Below are 19,113 nucleotides of genomic sequence, written 5' to 3'. Positions count from 1 at the left end.
AAACTCCCAGCACGTGAGCAAATCATCTCCAACAACATTGTTTCAAAAACTAACACAAGCCCGGGGCTGGCCTGGTGGCGTAGTGGTTAAGTCTGTGCATTCCACTTCAGGGGCCCAGGGTTCGCGGGTTGGGATCCTGGACATGGACCTACACGCTCCTCATCAGGCCATGCTGTGGCAGCATCCCACACAGAAAAAAGAGGAAGATCAGCACAGATGTTAGCTCAGAGCCAATCTTCCTCACCAAAAAAGAAAAAAATTTAACACAAGCCCAGAGAAGGCAAAGGGACAGCAGAGTAGGACACACACTGCACCACCCAGACATGGACAACCCCTGGGCACTGGGTGGGTGCCCATGCCACCACATGCTGCACTTCCTGTGGGCACGGAGACCAGCATGTGAACACCTTCCCAGGGAGGCGCCGTGATGGGCCACCTGCTTTCCAACTCCAGGAGCAGGGACTTGTGCTTCACACAGGTCACCTCAAAGCCCCACCCCGCCCGCATGCCCATACCTGTCTCCTGGCCGCACCGCAGCGCCATCTCCTCCTGCTCGCGGGCGTGCTGCTCCCTGATGAGCTCCAGCTCCAGCCGCTGCCTGCTCTGCAGCAGGGCCAGCTCCTGCGCGTGCCGGCCGTTGAGCATCTCCCGCAGCTCCGTCAGCGCCGTCTCCTTCTCCTTCTGGAGGTTGGCCTGCGTCAGCTCCAGCTGCGCTGTGTGCATGTTGCTCAGGCTCAGACGCAGCGCCTCCAGCTCCAGCAGGGGCACCGGCTGAGGAGAGAGGCGATTTTGGGGTGGCGCGGGGAGAGCACACTACAGAGCGCACCCCAGCATGGCCCTGTCTTCTGGGTGGCCACAGTTTACTTGTCTGCAAGCACTGACTGCTCCTGCCCAGACACTGCCGCAGCGCCCCTTCCCATGTTATTCCTGCTGCTCCGCACCAGCCTCACACTCGAGGGACAGCACCAGCTCAGCCCCTGCTCAGTCCCAGGCAAGCTCCTCACAGGACCTCAGTGCAGCCCGCTGCCCTGGCACAGCCAGCAACGTCCCGACCACCTAACCTAAAGTGGCCACTTGCCCCTCCCTGGAAGCCCCTCCAGTTACACATCCTCTCCTCCAACTAAACCAAGGCTCCTGGAGGGCAGGGGCCATAACCACTGCCTCTTTGTTCCTCCTCAGACAACGACGTTGGCCACACACAGGCCAGCGCCTTGCAGGACAGCCCCCACCTTCATCCAGACAGAGTCCACGGCCCGGAGGCCCAGCCTGGCTAGGGACAGGTGAGCAGACGTTTCAGATATTGCAAAACCCCTGCTAATGCACATGAGACAACACCAGAACACTGACAGCAGGTTCTCTGTGACAGTCAGTGTCAACAAGGGTGAAACTGAACAGTGACCAGCGACCACTGAGCTAACAGCACCGACAGGAACCCCACATCCCAGACCAGAGACAGGTGAGCTGGGCACTTCACTGCTCTGGAACGCGGGCAGCGGGGAACAAAAGAGAACTTCTGTGCCTGAGACATGAGGGATCCGCTTCTCCTTCCACCGCCTCCACGGGCCAGGGTTCCAGGCGTCCAACTGTTTGACACAGAGGAAGCAACACCTGACTCCCAATTAACACAAAAACAGAAAAATATGCTTGGAACCAGGCACTTAAGGGACACACAGAAAAGCATAAAGAGAAAATGAATAAAGGAGAGGAAGACACAGAAAACATGGAAGAGAATACACGTCCTGAAGAGGCCAGCAGCAACCCCCGGGGAGGGACAGGGTGCTGGCCAGCTCTCCCACCGGTGGAGCGAGTCCAGCAGTCCCTTCGCTCCAAGGGTCCGGCCCTGACCCCAAGGCCAAGAGCGTAGCAGCCACCCAGGGGCCTCGCACACAGCTCCACCCCCATGGCTCCTGCTGCTTCAGGATCCCTCTCCGCTACAGTACTGCTGGTGTTTAAAGAGTGGGGTCAGCAGCTGACAGGGAGAGGCTGGCCTGCAGCGAGTGCCCCCTACACAGCCTGTCACCCGGCCAGACTTGCTGCCACCAGGTGTCCATGAATATCCCTCCAACTGTGCTTTCAACAGCCCCACGCAGACGTGAAAACAGAACAAACCAGACAAGTACAGACAGCAAGCCTGCAGCACACAGCCGTCCACTTTGTGACAAATCTCTCCTACCTGCAACCCTCCCAGATCCCAAAACCACTGTGTCCTGGTGTAAATGACAGAGCAAGTGCAAGGACTCGGCTGAGCCCCTGAGGCCCTGGACTGCAGCCCGAGTGTCCCAGGGTCACCTGGCTCTACAACTGCACCTGGTGCATCTCTGTCAGCTGCCGAAGCTCTGCCACTGCCCACTGCTGTCCGCCAGCCTCCTCCTCCTGTCTGCTCAGCAGTTCAGCACCTGCAGGGTCACGTTCTTGTTCACATTCCTGGAGCAGGAAAGCAAAGCACGTAACTCAGAGAAGTCACCCGAGAAAGCACATAGCCAAAGAGGATGACACCAGAGAGAACTGACAACACAGCTTCTCACAAAATTTGTCCATCAATGTCACAGCAGCACTGGTCACAACCACGAAAAGGCAGAAGCAACTCCAGTGTCCACCAACGGGTGAACGGATGAGCAAAACGCAGTGCATCCATGCAACGGGCTCTCACTCAGCCATAAAAAGGAATAAGGTACTGACACATGCGATAACATGGTGAACCTGGAGACACGTACTCAGTGAGAGAAGCCAGACACACAGCATATGGTCAGGCTTCCATCAACAGGAAACAGAGGCACACCCGGGAGAGAATGCAGGTGGTGGTCAGAGGAGGGAAGAACGAGGTGACTGCTAATGGGGACGGGGTTCCTTTTGGGCTGAAGAACAGGTTTTGGAATTAGTTGTGATGGTTGCACAATATAACGAATGTACTAAAAGCCACTTAAGCACATGTTTAAAAACGGTGAATTTTACGTTATGTGAATTATAACTCAATAAAAATAATAACTATGAAAGAATACTCAACCTGTTTAAGTAGCTTAGTGTAAAGTTGGAAACCCCAGAAGGAGAGGCTGCAGGTGCTGACAGAGATGAAAGGCGTGGCCTCCAGGCCGCTGTCCCTCAGGCAGAGGAGGGAAGTGACACTTACGGGAGAGAAACCATCATGAAATGCCTGGATGGGGGAGTGCCGACAGAACTACACGAACCTGAAGACACACTTTTTTTTTTTTTTTTCCTTTTTCTCCCCAAAGCCCCCCGGTACATAGTTGTATATTCTTCATTGTGGGTCCTTCTAGTTGTGGCATGTGGGACGCTGCCTCAGCGTGGTTTGATGACCAGTGCCATGTCCGCACCCAGGATTCGAACCAACGAAACACTGGGCCGCCTGCAGCAGAGCGCATGAACTTAACCACTCGGCCACGGGGCCAGCCCCAAGACATACATCTTAAAGAACATTTCATAGCCACTAAGCAAAAGTGGGTGATGATAACATTGACCCTCAATGTCACCAAGGTCACCAGGAAACAAATTAACCAAACAGTCAATGACCGAATAAGTTGGTGGAGCTTTTTTCTTAAAAGCTATGTGACAACAAACGTCAAGAGCCACAGAAAATGCTTCTGTCTTAACACTCCCACCTCTGGGAACATTTTCATCATCAACAATCCAAAGGGAGAAGAAAGCTACATGCTGTATACCAGCACGGCACCGCGGTCCCCTCCCCTCCATACTCCCAAAAGCCAGCCCCTCGCCCTGCGGGCCTCCCAGCCTCTCCGGTGCACAGACAGACGTCTCTGGGGCCCCAGGCTACCCACTTGTCTACACCGCACCTCAGACTCAAAATAACCAAAACTAAACTGGATTTTTCTGCCCAAACTGGGGCTCCGCCAAGTTCTCTACCTCAGTTAACAGCACGCCAAACCCGCATAGTCCTCCTGTTCCCGCCTCCCCTCATACCACCGCACAGCCAGCCAGGGCCTGTCCTGGCATCCCTCCATTCCCATGAGCACAGCTGGCTGCCCCCATGGTCACTTGGCCTTAGGCGCTGTCATCAGCTTGGAGGCAGCAAACGCACTCAAAAAGAAAACCTGCTCTTGTCACACTCTTCCTTAAACTTCTAAGTGTGCCCACCACCCTAGGAATAAAGCCCCTCACATGCGGCCCTCGAGCCCTGCACGGCCATGCCTCCTCATCTGTCTAGTTCCTCTAGGCACCTGCCCGGCCTCTGTGCCCAGCACCACATCGACCCCGGCCCCTCAGCCCTGCAGAGGCGCCGGCTGCTCTCTACATGCACATCTGAGATGCCCAGAACCGAGCTGGCACCCGGAGACAAACTGTGGGTGAAAATGCCCACACAAGCGTTCCTCTAGCAAACAGCAACAAGGAGAAGCAACTGTGCAGAAAGGGGAGTGGAGTCAATTATGGATCCTTTTTCAAAGTTCCTTCTTCCAATTGGAAAAGGTAACGTAGGAACGTCCAGTTTTAAACATAAAAGGCATGATCTTAAAGCCTTTTTGCTACAAACATCTAGAATTGCTAGATAAAACACAACAAGAGTGACTTTAAATGCTCTTAAGAAAGGGACACCCCACATGCAGACAGGACAGACCTGAAAACTGAAACAATCTGGGGAGACAGGGATGAGTTAGAACAGTGCATCGTCCCGGAATCAGAGGCTGTGCCAGGAGGGTGGTTGGAAACGCAGTGTAAGAATCAAGCCAGGTGCCCTGAAAGGCTGCATCGCAGGACAGGACAGACACACTTGCCCCCAGGGTAAGTGCATTCGTCTCCAATGAAGCAGGCTGGGCAGAGGCCTGCTCCTGACGTGTGTTCACAATGTACACAAAGCATGGGGTGCAGGAACTCCCAAGCAAAGGAACTGACATAAAAGTAAGTCCCAGCAAAGAGCTACTTGTGGGACACTGAGGCGGTAAAGACCTGGCACCATCTGCAGCAGCTCCAGCGAGGCAGGACACAGACATTCTCACAGAAACCAGACGAACACCCTCCAGAGATAAGCATACCACAGCTACTCCAGGAAGAACAACAGAGACACGGAAGACAAAGCATTAAAAAGAAAGATCTTGAGAAGCAACACTTACAAGTTTGCAGCCCAAAAAACCAAAAACCAAAGTGACTCAAATAATTCCCAGCCACACATTTAAAGTGAATAGTTGGTCATACTTCCAAATACGAAGCAAAGTTCAGACCAATTTCCTCATAAAAAGGAAAGGACAGTTATGCTTAAAATAAAAGCAGGGGCCGGCCAGGTGGCGCAGCAGTTAAGTTCACATGCTCCACTTCGGCAACCCGGGGTTCGCCGATTCAGATCCTGGGTGCAGACCTACACACTGCTTGTCAAGCCATGTTGCGGCAGGCATCCCACATATAAAGTAGAGGAAGATGGGCACGGATGTTAGCTCAGGGCCAGTCTTCCTCAGCAAAAAGAGGAGGATTGGTGTCAGATATTAGCTCAGGGCTAATCCTCCTCAAAGAAAAACCACCAAAAACCAAACAAAACAAAAGCAGCTTGAAAATATCTCTAAAAAACATAAATTTATACAGAATGACATAGCTGATTTTAAGAAATCCAAAAAGACGGTCTGAAATAGAAACAGCAAAGACAAAATCAACAACTCTGTAGACAGGTTTAATAGCACATTCTGTAGAGATAACCAAAGTCAGCATGAGGGACGATGCTGAATGTGGCAGAAAGGACAAAGGCAGGAAAGCCTGGACAACAGGATGAGAACTGCGTATGCAAGAAAAGGCCTAAACCATAAGTGGAATTCCAGGCTGAGAGAGAGTGGGCAGGAGCTACACAGGGCGATACTGCCTGCAGACTTTCTAGAAGCGAGGGGCATCAACTACAGATTCAAAAACACCATGACCCCAAGTAGGATTAATCAAATCATGAAATCCACACCCACACACAGCAAAGGGCGACTGCAGAATGGTAAAGACAGAAAGTCTTCCAAGCATCCAGACAGCCGGGGGAGCCAGGGAGAGCAAGGACGAAACCCCAGTGAGAGAGACAGGCCAACGGAGACGCCTCCACCAGTGAGACTAACCTCCGAGAAGTAAGGGGAACAAAATAAAAATACAGTCAGGAAAACAAAACTGGGAGCATTTGGCACAAGAAGGGTCTTGCTAGAGGAAACGCTAAAGAGTATTCTTTTTTTTTTTTAAAGATTGGCCCTGAGATAACATCTCTTACCAATCTTTTTGTTTTCTTCTTCTCCCCAAAGCCCCCCAGTACCTAGCTGTATATTCTAGCTGTGAGGTGCCTCTGGTTGTGCCATGTGGGATGCCACCACTGCATGGCTTGATGAGCAGTGCTAAGTCTGCACCCAGGATCTGAACCGGCGAAACCCTGGGCCACAGAAGCGGAGCACATAAACTCAACCACTCGGCCATGGGGCCGGCCCCTTAAGGGTATTCTTGAGGCAGAAGGAATATGGCCCCACATGGAAAGTCAAAAAATAAATAAAGGGCAAAGAAGATAGGAAATACGATGCTAAACCTAAACAACAAAAATTGACCACTAAAAACCAAACTCCTTATTCATAAGCACAAAAAACTGGAAGCAAGAAAGCTGTGGGGCCAGCCGGGTGGCACAGTGGTTAAGTTCTCACGTTCTGCTTCTCAGCAGCCCGGGGTTCACTGGTTCGGATCCCAGGTGCAGACATGGCACCACTTGGCACGCCATGCTGTGGTAAACATCCCACATATAAAGTAGAGGAAGATGGGCACGGATGTTAGCTCAGGGTCAGGCTTCCTCAGCAAAAAAGAGGAGGACTGGCAGTAGTTGGCTCAGGGCTAATCTTCCTCAAAAAAAAAAAAAAAAAGAAGCAAGCTGTCCTTCAGCAGATAAGTGACCAACAGACTGGCACACCATGCAATGGCACAGTGAGAGGGTGAGGACTGAGCAGGAACAACTAGCATGAATCCTACATTCATTTTGCTATGTGATTCAAAAAGTCAGACCCAAAAGCCTATGTATTCTAGGATTCCATATGCACCACATTCTGGAAAAGGCAAAACTATGGAACAGAAACAGGTCAGCAGTCGCCAGGGGATGGGGAAGCAGGAGAGGCTGCCTACACGGTGGACGCACGGGGAAGACTGGGGGGGTGGAATTGCTGTGTAATGACCCCTGAGGTGCTGGAGTCTAGGACAACAGTCTGCCCTCAAGGTTATTTTAAGACGTTTATATAGACAGATGTGCAGAAATAAGTACAGATATATGCATGTATGTGGACAAGCATCCATACTCAGATCTCCTAGCTCTGTCCACTGGGGCTTAGAAGCAGCAAGCACACCCAGTGCCCAGGTCTTGGTTTCTAAATATCACCATCCAATAAAAGGAACCAGGGCTCTTTGGGGAAATGGATGATTCTAGAACTGAGGCAGGGAAAGTGCAAGATGAGCCTGGAGTACTGTGTAGTGCCAGAAAGCCAGGATATGCTTACAAAACAAAGGATGGGTATGTCGATGGGACAGGGGAGCCCATCAGAAAGAGCTCCCATGGGCAGAACTGAAATAGTCTGAGCAACAACATAGTTTGGGGCTATAACTTGAAGTATAACACAAATACACATGAGCCCATACTGACATAAATATATGATTGATAAACTAATTGACGGGTGAGAAGAGAGAGATCTTTCTTGCAGAAGGATTCTAGACACAGTGCATGGCCAGGGCTCCCCACAGAAGGCGGCCCTGCCTCTCCCTCCATTGTGTGGGCTGGGCTTGTGACGCGATTCCAAGGAAGAGACTCTACAAAGGGGAAAAACTGTACTTTTACAGGTGAAACTGGCTGACACTATGTGACAAAAAGGGCATATCCCTCCATGGTATCATTTTCAGAAATCTCTAACTTGAGTCTAAATATGAGAAAATGTCAGACAAACCCAAACTGAGGGAAGGTCTATAACTGACCAGTATTATTTAAAACTGCCATGGTCATCAAACATAAGGAAAAGGGAGAACCGTCAAGAGACCTGAGGAGGGAAAGGAGTCAAGATAACTAAACACAATGCGGAGTCCTGGATGGGATCCCAGATAGAAAAAGCACGCTAGGGCCAGAACGGGTGGCCTAGCGGTTAAGTTTGGCGCCTTCTGCTTTGGCGGTCTGGTTTCAATTCCCAGGCGCAAACCTATACCACTCGTCTGTCAGTGGCCATGCTGTGGCAGCAGCTCACATATAAAAAGAAAAATAAAAAGCTAATTAGCAGAAAGACTGGTGAAATCCAAATGTGCCTTGTCAAAAGTGCCATGGTGTGTAAGACGTTACCAGTAGGGAAGTGGGGCGAAGGTCACACAAACTGAACTATCTCTGCAACTTTTCTGTAAATCTGTAACTAGTCCAAAATTAAGTTTATTTAAAGCAGTAAACAAATAGATATCTGGATAGATAGTTGGACAGATGGATGGACTGTGGGGTTAAAAATTATTTTTAAAAAAAGAAATGTAAAACAAACCACTTTACACTTATTAGGATGGCTACTGAAAAAAAATAGAAATGACAAGTGTTAGCGAGGATGTGGAGAAATTGGAACCCTTGTGCACTGCTCGTGGGAATGTAAAATGGTGCAGCTGCTGTGGAAAACAGCATGGCAGTTCCTCAAAAAACTAATAGAATTACCATATGATACAGCAATTCCACTTCTCCATATACACCCAAAAGAACCGAAAGCAGGGTCTCAAATAGATATTCATACACCCATGTTCACAGTAGCACTACTCACAATAGCTAAAATGTGGAAGCAAACCAAGTGTCTATCAGTGGACAAATGGATAAACAAAACGTGGTCTAGACATACAATGGAATATTATTCAGCCTTATAAAGGAAGGAAATTCTGACATATGCTATGACATGGATGAACCTTGAGGACATTACACTAAGTGAAATAAGCCAGTCACAAAAAGACAAATACTGTATAATTCTACTTATATGAGGTACTTAGAGTAGTCAAAATCATAGAGACCAAAAGTAGAATGGTGGGCACCAGAGGCGGGGCTGGGGGGAATGTGGAGTTATTGTTTAAAGGATACAGAGTTCCAGTTTTACAAGATGAAAAGAGCTATGGAGACGGACAGTGGTGATGGCTGCACAACATTATGAATGTATTTAATACAATTGAACTGTGTACTTAAAAATAGTTAAAATGGTAAATCTTAAGTATATTTTACAATTAAAAAAACCATGACAAAAATGTACATTACGGGAAGTATAAATGGAGTTAAAGGATTCTAAAGTCCTTGTACTATCTAGGAGGAAACTGCAAGTGTTGACTAAATCTGGACTTAGATAATTTAAGTGTAAATGTTGGATTTAAAAAGCTCACCACTAAAAGAATAGAAACTGAGTATGTTATTACCTCAAAATGGGTAAAGAGAGAATTAAAAAAAAAAATCTCCTATATAAAATAATCCAAAGAAGGTAAAAAGGAAGAAAAAAGAAACAAAACAAGCAGGACAAATAGAAAGCCCAAATTAAATGATAGATGTAAGCTCAAATACATCAGCGATTACATTAAATGTAAATGAATTAAACTGTCTATTAAAAACACAAAGATTGTCAGAATAATTTTAAAAGATCAACTCTCTACTGTTTACCAGATACATATCTAAAATATAAAGATGCAAAGATACTGGAAGGTAAAACGTAGAAAAAGATCAGAATCATGTCTGGTCCATTCACACAAACTCCTAAAGCACAATCACCATGGAACTCAGGACCGCATCAACTCTGGGCTGGGGTGGGGTGGGGCACAAGGAGGCATCCAGGCCCATCCTGTTTCCACCTGCAGAGGCATCCAGTGGTGCTCACTGTGTACCCATTTGTTAGGCTGCATGCAAGTTTTACGTACTTCGTACTCTTCTATACATATGCTACACATCACAGTTTGAAACAAGTATGATAACGTGTATTTAAAGGTGGGTTTTATGGACCCCACCAGAGACCATTTTTCCAGGCCCTGCCTATGATCTAGATCTCTCCCGCAATAATACAGATTAAACTAAACTTGCTCACTGCCTAAAGTACTGTGAACTGAGTCCAGTAGAATCAAATGCCTAGAATATAGACTTAATACTTTGAAATTAGTCAACTCAATATCTAATAAATTCCCTTCCAAATACTAACAAAAGCCACATCAATTAAATAAAGGTCATCAATTCAAGACACATGGAATTCACACCAGGCGTTGTGGCAGAAACGGGGATATTAAGACGACCCCAAGCCCGCCCTCTTGCTGCAGCTCTGGGTGGCAGACCGCCTCACAGCTCCACACTGGGACCCATCACACCGACTGCAGGAGACGCGAGGCAATCACTCCACAAGGGAAGGTGTAGGACAGTTATCCTCAGCGTGCAAAAGGCAACCTTCTCTCTCCAACACCCAGAAGATCAAGGTCACGAGGAAGGCAGATCCAGGCTCCAGTAGGCAGTCTACAGAGAGACCTTCCAGGCAGGGTACTAGGGAAGAAAGGCCTGCAGCAGAAGCTCTGCCTCCAGCCTGGTTGGCTCCCAGTTTCCACTTTTAAACAGAGAGGGCCCTTCAGAAATTGAGTCCTCTCTCTGGTTTGGATTTCTACCACAACAGGGAGAAATCCTCTGACAGGCAACACGCCTTAACAGAGAACCTCGAGGAAGAATACCTTTGTGATGACCCCAGGCTGTTCCAGAGAGTCACCACCCAGCGCCTGCTGCGGGAGCTCCGAGTCCTCTGTCCTCTCTCCATCCGGGTCCTCCAGCTAAGAGGGGAAGGGGCAGAGAAGAGCGTTTACAGCAGCATCCAGAGCCACAGCCTCAGGCCCTCCCAGCCCTCCCTGCCCGCCCACACCAACTCTGCACCACTGCTCCCCTCCAGCTCCTCCAACGGTTTAAATAACTCAGAATTAACTGAACTTACCTAATTTGAGAAAACTAGATCATAGCAATCAGTCTCCACTAAAAATGGAATGAAGCTACAGGCAGAAGCCTCTGAGTGGCACAGTGTCCTTCACCAGGTGTCACTGTCACCATGGGAGCACGGCTGACACTGGCAAGATTGCCCAGCAACACCACAACCCACGTTCCACCCAGCCCTCCTCGACCGAACTCCCTCAGCACACAGGAGCCTCCAGAAAGCCAACCAGCGTTGCTGCTGGGTCTCCTCTCATTGCTCCACTCTCCAATCTTTCTTTTCTGATCCCACCCCTTCCAGTAGGTACCTGTATCTCACCCCAGTCTTTAAACAGGCAAATAAATCACTCCCTAGCCAGAGGATGGAAAGGCACCAGCTCAGACACATCAAAATGAACCTATGAGTTACAAGGTAAGGCCTAGCCTTGGAACTTTACATTAAACACAATATTTCCTTGGAAATAGATGAGACATTGGCAAGTTAACAATGATCCTGCTGGCAGGGAATGCCAGGACGCCGAACCAGCTGAGCCTGAGGTTCCTCCACCTCCAGACCAAGCCTGTCAATGGCATCCTGCTTGCTCAGAAGCTTTTCCTCGAGTTCAGTTATTCTAGCCTGAGCCTTCTGAATTTCAAGCTGACTCTAATGCACAGGCAAACATATCCTGTCCTTTAAAAAGACAAAGATAATTATGTCACTTACTCTCTCTGAACTCGGAGGCATGTCCACTCCATCCTGCCACCTGTCAAATCAAACTTCAACAGCCTTTCTCTAAAAACAACCTTCAGATGGATCCTATCTTCTCTCCTACTGGGGGTGCCTGTTATGGTCAAATTGTGTCTCCAGAACAACCCCCCACCATGCAACTGCATCTGGAGACAGGGCCTTCAAGATGATAACGGTTAAATGGGATCCTAAGGCGGGCCCTGATCCAATAGGACCATGGCCTTACAAGAAAAGGAAGAGACACCATAGCACTCTCTCTCTCACGTGAGGACACACTGAGAAGGCAGCCACCTGCAAGCCAGGAGGAGAGCTCTCGCTAGAAAATAGCCCTGCCAGCACCCTGATCCCAGACATCCAGCCTCCAGAACGGTGAGAAAACAGCCATCCAGTCTGGGTTTTATGTTATGGCAGCTGAGCAAACTAACACAGATCTGGGTACCAAGAGTAGGGTGCTGCTGTAACAAATACCTAAAAACATGGAAACAGCTTTGGAAGCAGGAGATGGGTACAAACTAGAAGAGTTTTGAGGTACATACTAAAAAAAGTCTACATTGCTGTGAAGGGATGTCAGCAAAGGTGACTCTGGCAAGGCCTCAGACGTCAATGAAGAACACGCCACCAGAAACTGGAGTAAAGGCAAACCATGCTATAAAGAGCTCAGCTGGATAGTGTCCTAGTGTTCTGTGGAAGGCAGAATGTGTGAGCCATGAAATTGGCTATTTAGCTGAGGAGATTCCTAACTAAAGTGTCGATGGTGCAGCCTGCTTCTCCTCAGAGCTTACAGTAAAACACAGGAGGAACCAGAACTTGAAGATTTGGAAAATTCTCAGCCTATCCATAATACAAAGAAGGAGAGAGCTTGCTCTAGAGAGAACACCAAGGGTGTGGCTGGACAATCATTTCATAAAGAGATCACTGTGGAGTTAATCAGCCATCTTAGCAGAATCAGCAATGGAGACAGGATTATGCCAGCAGAGACAGGATGAAATAAAGAAAGGCTTCTGGACTTCTGAGATTCTACAGGACAGAAGAGAGTTATAAAGGGAAGAATGACCAGAAGGCAGTTAAGAGGTCATCAGCCTGCGATTCCCACCATAGGCACAGGTGACAAGGCTGTTTCCTCCTCAGTGTCAGAGGGTGGGGTCCCCTCCTCAATTTCAGAGGCCAGGAGGCCTCTGCCCAGGGCCATGGGGGTGATGCTACAGCCTCAGTGGGCCCAGAGGGCAGAGCATCCGCCAAAGAGGAGTATTCTTGACCCTTCAGATCAAACAGAATTTGCCTGCTAGGCTCTGGACTTGCTAGGGACCTGTCATCCCTTTCTTCTTTTCCATTTCTTCCTTTTAGAATGGGATTGTCTATCCCATGCCTGTCCCGCCACAGTATTTTGGAAGCACATAACTCTAGTTTCACAGCTGGAGAGGAATTTTGCCTCAGGTGAATCCTAACTCAAGTTTTGCCCATATCTGATGAGATGATATTTAGAGGAGACTTTGGACTTGGAATAAATGCTGGAATGAGGTAAGACCTTTGGGGCTGTTGGGATGGGGTCAAAGTATTTTGCATGCAAGAAGGACAGGAATTTGGGGGGCCAGAGGGCAAAACGTTACGGACTGAACTGTCCTCCCAAAAAATAATACGTTGAAACCCTAATCCCCATGTGACTGTATTTGAAGATGGGTCCTTAAGGAGGTAATTAAGGTTAAATGAGGTTATAGGGTGGGACCCTAATCTGACAGAACTGGTGTCCTTATAACAAAAGGAAAAGACACCAGAGCTCGCTGGCTTGTCCTCTCTCTCTCTGCACACACAGAAGAGGCCATGGGAGGTCACAGCAAGAAGGCAGCACCTACCAGTCAGGAAAAGACGCCTCACCAGAAACCCACCCTAACAGCACCTTGATCTCAAGACATCCAGCCTCCAGAACTGAGAGAAAATAAATGTCTGCTGTTTAAGTCACCTAGCCTGCAGTATTCCGTTATGGCAGCTCGAGCAGAGTAAGACGATGCCTTTCCATCTCCCCTGATCTTGTCTCTCCCTCTCCTCCAGCTCACCTATTCTCTACTGCCTTCCCTCTACAGCCCAGACCCCCACGGGCCCTCACCTTAGATACTCTCAACTTTAGATCAACCCAAAAGCCAACCAAGGCAGAGCTGCATGAGCATGTTATCAGACAATGAGAAACCTAGCTCCCACTGCCTACCATCCATCTCTTAATTGTTCAGTTCCAGGATACATGTACAGCACTATCAAAATTGTTAACCCTGACCTCCATGGGACACAACTTTACCAACTCGAGTACAGTGTTTATACACAGTTCCTCTTGCCTTCAGTCTTACAAACTCTACCCATTTCCAAAGTAACTCAGGTCAGTGTTTTCCCCCTCAACCCCTCCAGTGAGGCTGCTTTACACATCTGTGTAATACATCTGTGATATAGTTAGGATCTTGGTTATAGTCTGCATTCCATCCTGGGATCCTCCAATCTCCTAAATGATTTTTTAAATTTGCATACAAATTTTCTTACTTCATTTCTTAAAATTTACATTATCATACAGAAGTTTCACTGCCCTAAAAAATCCCATGCTTCACCTATTCAACCCTCCCCTCCACCAACCTCTGGCAACTACTGATCTGTTTACTGCCTCTATAGTTTTATCTTTTCCAGAATGTTATATAAACAGAACCATATAGTATGTAGTGTTTCAGATTGGTAGCCTTCAACTTAACAATATGCATTTAAGGTTCATCCATGTCTTTGTATGTCTTGAATGCTCATTCTTTTTTATTGCTGAACTTGTATTGCTGGTGGGGATGCAAAACAGTACACCCACCTTGGAAAACAGTTTTTGGCAGATTTTTAAAAGGTTAAACACACACCTACCATAGCATCCAACCATATCACCCCCAAGGTACTGATCCAAGAGAAATGAAACCATAGGTCAGAATGCCAAAAACTCAAAGTGTGACAAGACATTGTGTTCACAAGGCTGTCGGAAGCAGGCAATAACACACTTTGCTGATGCAAATCCAAACTGGTAAGTCCCTTATGGAGCGGACTTAGCGAGAGCCAACAAAACTACAGATACACTCACCTTTTGACCACTTCAAGGAATTCACCCTGAGAATAGACCTCCTATGATATAAAAATGCAGATGAACAAGGTCTTTCACCACCACACTGTTTGTGAAGCAAACTACTGGAAACAATCTAAACGCCCATTCACGGAGACAGCTGAACAGACTACGGTGCCTCCACCCAATGGATGCACTATGCAGCCATAAAAAATCAAGGGGCAAGATCTCTGTGAAGTGACGGGCAGTGATTCCAAGACACTGCTGCAGGAAAACAGCCAAATGCAAAACATCATCGATAACACACTAGTTTTCATATAAAAAGGGGATGAATTTACTCCTTTGTGCAAAAAGAAATACAGGAAGGATAAGCCAGAAAGTAGAGTGACTGTTCATCCACAGGGTGGGTGAGTGGGGTGGGAAGAAGTGAGAAATAGAAACAGGGCAGTGGGAAGAGGAGGAAATGCCAATCTTGGAGTACAGCTCTGATTCCTAGAACCTTGGTAATTAACGTTTCACTTACTCCAAAATAATGAACTAAAATCAGCCTGGATGTGAGAAGAACCAAAATAAAATACAAACAATAAACTATGCTACAAATGAATAAAATAACCACAATGAAGAGGCAAGGATAAAAGAACTAACCTAACAACTTTGGAACACTAAACAATAAACTTTGGAATGATAAAAACAAAAAGAACTATATACAAGTATTCTACTCTAGTTAGTAAATTTGTTTTTCACAGGAGTGAGAGTTGGCAATTCTGAAACAAATGTGTATTTTAAGATGGAGCAAATAAGTCAATATATTGTAGATAAGGAAACCAGGTTTCTCACTATTCAAAAAAGGAATTAAAAATAAGGAGAGGGAAAAGCTAGAATGACTTCTGTGGTGCTGGACTGGAATTGAAGGTATTCGTATGAATTTGTGGTTTTTATCATACAAATAAAGAGGAAAAGATATAGATACAGATGTGTGTATATTTATATATTTCCTAACTCTGCCTGTTGAAACAGCCTAGAAGAAATGACACCCCACTAGCAATAAGCACACCTAGCACCCAGACCTTGGTTTCTAATTGCCATTCTCCACTAAAAGGAACCAGGGCTCCTTGAAGAAATGGCTGGTTACAGGGCTGTCACAGGGAAAGGACAAAATAAGCCTGGAAAATCTAGGTGCCAGAAAAGCAAGAGGACATGTCAAAAGGATGCCAATTCAGAGGCGCTCCCAATGGCCAAATCTGTGTATTTCAACAACAAAATAAACACTGATATGCTTGATATGAGGATTAAAACCCAGAGAATAAATATCTGTGAATCCATACTGATATAAGTAATTGAATAAACAAATAGATTGGGAAGAACAACAGCTCCTCCTTAGAGTAGAATGTCAATTAACACGTGTAGACAGAATGAGGAGAAGAGAAAGTTGCCATCTGGCCAACACCACTGTAATAACTGTTGCAGGCAAGAATCATCAATGGAAGCTAAAATTAACGGAAGAAAGTATGAAGAGAAACAGAGTATCTGCAGGCTGTCTAAATACCTTCACACAATATACTTATGAACTACGAAGGGAGAACTAGTAGCTTCTCTACCAAGAGAAACCTAGCAGGCCTGCATAACTGAGGGATCACAGTCAGCATCACCAGCAGCGAGACACCACCCCAAAGCAGCACCGCACTGCACAGACCACCACTTCCACAGCATTCTTGCCAAAATGCAAGACCTGACCTCAATCAGGAGGAAACACTGAACAAACCCAAACTGGCAGATAGTCTACAAAATAACTAGCTAGTACTCTTCAAAAGTATCAAACTCATACAAGACAGGGGGCTGGCCTCATAGCCGAGTGGTTAAGTTCATGAGCTTGGCTTCAGCAGTCCAAGGTTCCGCCGGTTAGGATCCTGGGTGCAGACACGGCACCATCATCAAGCCATGCTGAGGTGGCATCACACAGAGCACAACCAGAAGGACCTACAGCTAGAATATACAACTACTTACTGGAGGGCTTTGGGGAGAAGAAGAAGGAAAAAAAAGATTAGCAACAGATGTTAGCTCAAATGCCAATATTTAGAAAGAAAAACTTACACAAGGCAAAGGAAGCCTATTCTAACCAACAGCTAAACTTGCACCTGCCCTATTACAACACAGCAAGAGATACTCACAATTCAAGGCCCCTCACCGATAATGCATACAAGAAGACCCCAAGGAGAGCCCACCTGTGGGCAATCAGAGGCCTCAGGGAGGCCACGCAGGACCAGCACTCTCTATGCACACATCCACTCACCTGCCACACCAGCCCCTGCAGCTCTCAGGCCTCAAGCACAGACGGTGGCACCTCCTCCAGCAAGACACCATTTCTGCAACAGCTTCCCTCCTCATCCCACGTTCAGAACAAAAGTAAAGGACAAAGAATGACAAGCAGGTGGATTTGAGAGAGGGTGATGGAATATTATAAGTGTCCAAGGAAACACCTGTCAGAGGGGCTGATACACACAGCCACACCCAGGGAACTCACACCTGTAAAACTTTCATTACCAAAGCAAACACTAATACTGATGCTTGCCTTCAAACAGTCAATCTGAAAGTTCTCAAAACCGTCTAATAAAGATGAAAAACTTATCAGGAGTAAAACTACAAAAATATACTCTCCTTTTGTAAACTAAAATAAAACTCTCTTTCCCCACTTTCGGTAGACAAAAACAGACCAAAAACCACTTTTAGTAAATTACAGAAGCAATAACTAGAAGATAAACAAAAGTTTAAAACACAAGATGAGCAAAAGTACCTGAACTGCTCCTGCCCCATTAGGGGTGTCGCCACATGATGTACTTTCGCAAACGTCCCCTCCTCCCAGGAGTCCACCCTTGGCAACTAACGGACTCTCCTCCTGGACAGGCGCATCGACAGACGAGCCCTTCCTCTTCGCCGTCTTTTTCTTCGAATGCACACAGTCACCTTTTGTTTTTCTCTGTCGGAAGTGAGCAAGCTGCGCAAAAACGTAGAGAAATAGTAAAGGCAGAGATAAGTGAGAAAACAGTAACAGGACCACAAAGTCAATGAGCTCGTGGGGCACATGAGGCTCCGGGGCTGGCCCAGCCCACTCAGCCACACCTGGCCAGACTCACGTCAGCCAATAGACCCCTGCCCACAAATACTGCCTTCATTAATATCTCTGACACTAGGATTTAAGTTCAGAATTACAGCCAAAAAGTCTAATAATGAGAACTGTTAATTACGTCTACAAACAGACAAAAGAAAGCAATACAGTCGACTGGCAGAACAGCTTTCCTAGCCCCTGGCAGCTCACAGAAAAATAAAATTTTAAAAAATTCATTTAAAAGACAGCTTAATCAAGACATGTTTAAGGTTTAAAACTACATAAAACCTAAATCTCTCCCCTTTTGTCCCCATTTCCCCCAATCAAGGAAATACATAGCCTGGCCAAAACTTCCTAGCCATAGATTCTGAGACAAGGTACAGAAATAGCAAAAAATTAATTAAGCCAGGTCAATCTAACATCCTCCTTTATGGAATCAGATGTTCTATTTTTCATGACACAGCTCACAAAAGCACCAGGGACCTCCAAAGAATGTCGCCCATTAGAAGGCACAACCTAGCTCTCTTCAGTCCCTCAAACCCGAGGGTTTTAGACTCTGTTCATGCACATCTCCCACTAACACCTTATTCAAAACGTATGAGATCTAACATCAGCTTTTCACAGGGGGACATCTGTTCCTTCAAATGACAACCGTGGTCATAAAAGCAAATGCACTTAAACGTTCGTGTAGATGATAATAGAAATGCATAAGTTTCACAGATACAGGAAAATCACACAAGGCCATTTATGAAAAAAACTGTCTCCCAAGGACAGACACTGACTTCAACACCAGCCCTATATTGGTTCATTCGTTGCATGCCCCATTCCATCCCATTTGACCATGTGTGAGCTCCATTCCTGCACCATAGTCCTGTCTCTGACTTGTTTCTTCTTGCAACGAAGTCAATCTTCTTCATTACCCTCAACGCTCCTTCAAGCATATTTTCTCACGTTTACACATCAAGCCAAGCTCGGGGAAGCCACACAGCAAGCATTAAACTCCAGCTCACTTTCATCTCTGGTCTGGCGTGTGTGCCAGGCACATGCAAAGGAAGAAAAAAGCATGCCTCAGCCTCCCTCCTCAAACGCAAGTCAGAAGTTTCACCTACACAAGAAGCCTGAATGAAGCCACTCTGTCCTCTGCCTGTCACCCTGCCATCAGACACTGCTATCCCTGTCACTGCCTCACACCAGTCACTGTGTTCTGAATGGTCTCTTTAGTACAGTCGCCCGGTAGTTTCAAGGGAGGGAACCAGCACTGAATACCTTCTACTAGCTAATCCATATGAAATTCCCCAAGTTTGACCATGTTTGACCTCAAA

At 46.9% G+C, this 19,113-nt stretch overlaps 1 protein-coding gene across 30 annotated transcripts in view; it reads right to left on the bottom strand.

The window, feature by feature from the left end:
- PCNT (pericentrin) overlaps positions 1-19,113 on the bottom strand; it is a 148,638-nt gene that overhangs the window by 127,757 nt on the left and 1,768 nt on the right. For 23 of the 30 annotated variants that reach the window (XM_044751091.2, XM_044751101.2, XM_044751097.2 and 20 more), the window contains exons 2-5: positions 17,480-17,680; positions 10,645-10,740; positions 2,308-2,424; positions 516-771 (exon numbers count right to left, since the gene is read on the bottom strand). In XM_044751091.2, the coding sequence (XP_044607026.2) occupies positions 516-771; positions 2,308-2,424; positions 10,645-10,740; positions 17,480-17,680 (670 nt within the window). The remainder of the gene's footprint in view (positions 1-515; positions 772-2,307; positions 2,425-10,644; positions 10,741-17,479; positions 17,681-19,113) is intronic. The other 7 variants (XM_044751095.2, XM_070489105.1, XM_070489106.1 and 4 more) reach the window with 1 other exon arrangement.

This window comes from Equus asinus, chromosome 18 (genome assembly GCF_041296235.1).
Source record: "Equus asinus isolate D_3611 breed Donkey chromosome 18, EquAss-T2T_v2, whole genome shotgun sequence".
Taxonomy (NCBI): Eukaryota; Metazoa; Chordata; class Mammalia; order Perissodactyla; family Equidae; genus Equus; species Equus asinus.
This window is presented reverse-complemented; position numbering and strand designations above follow the sequence as displayed.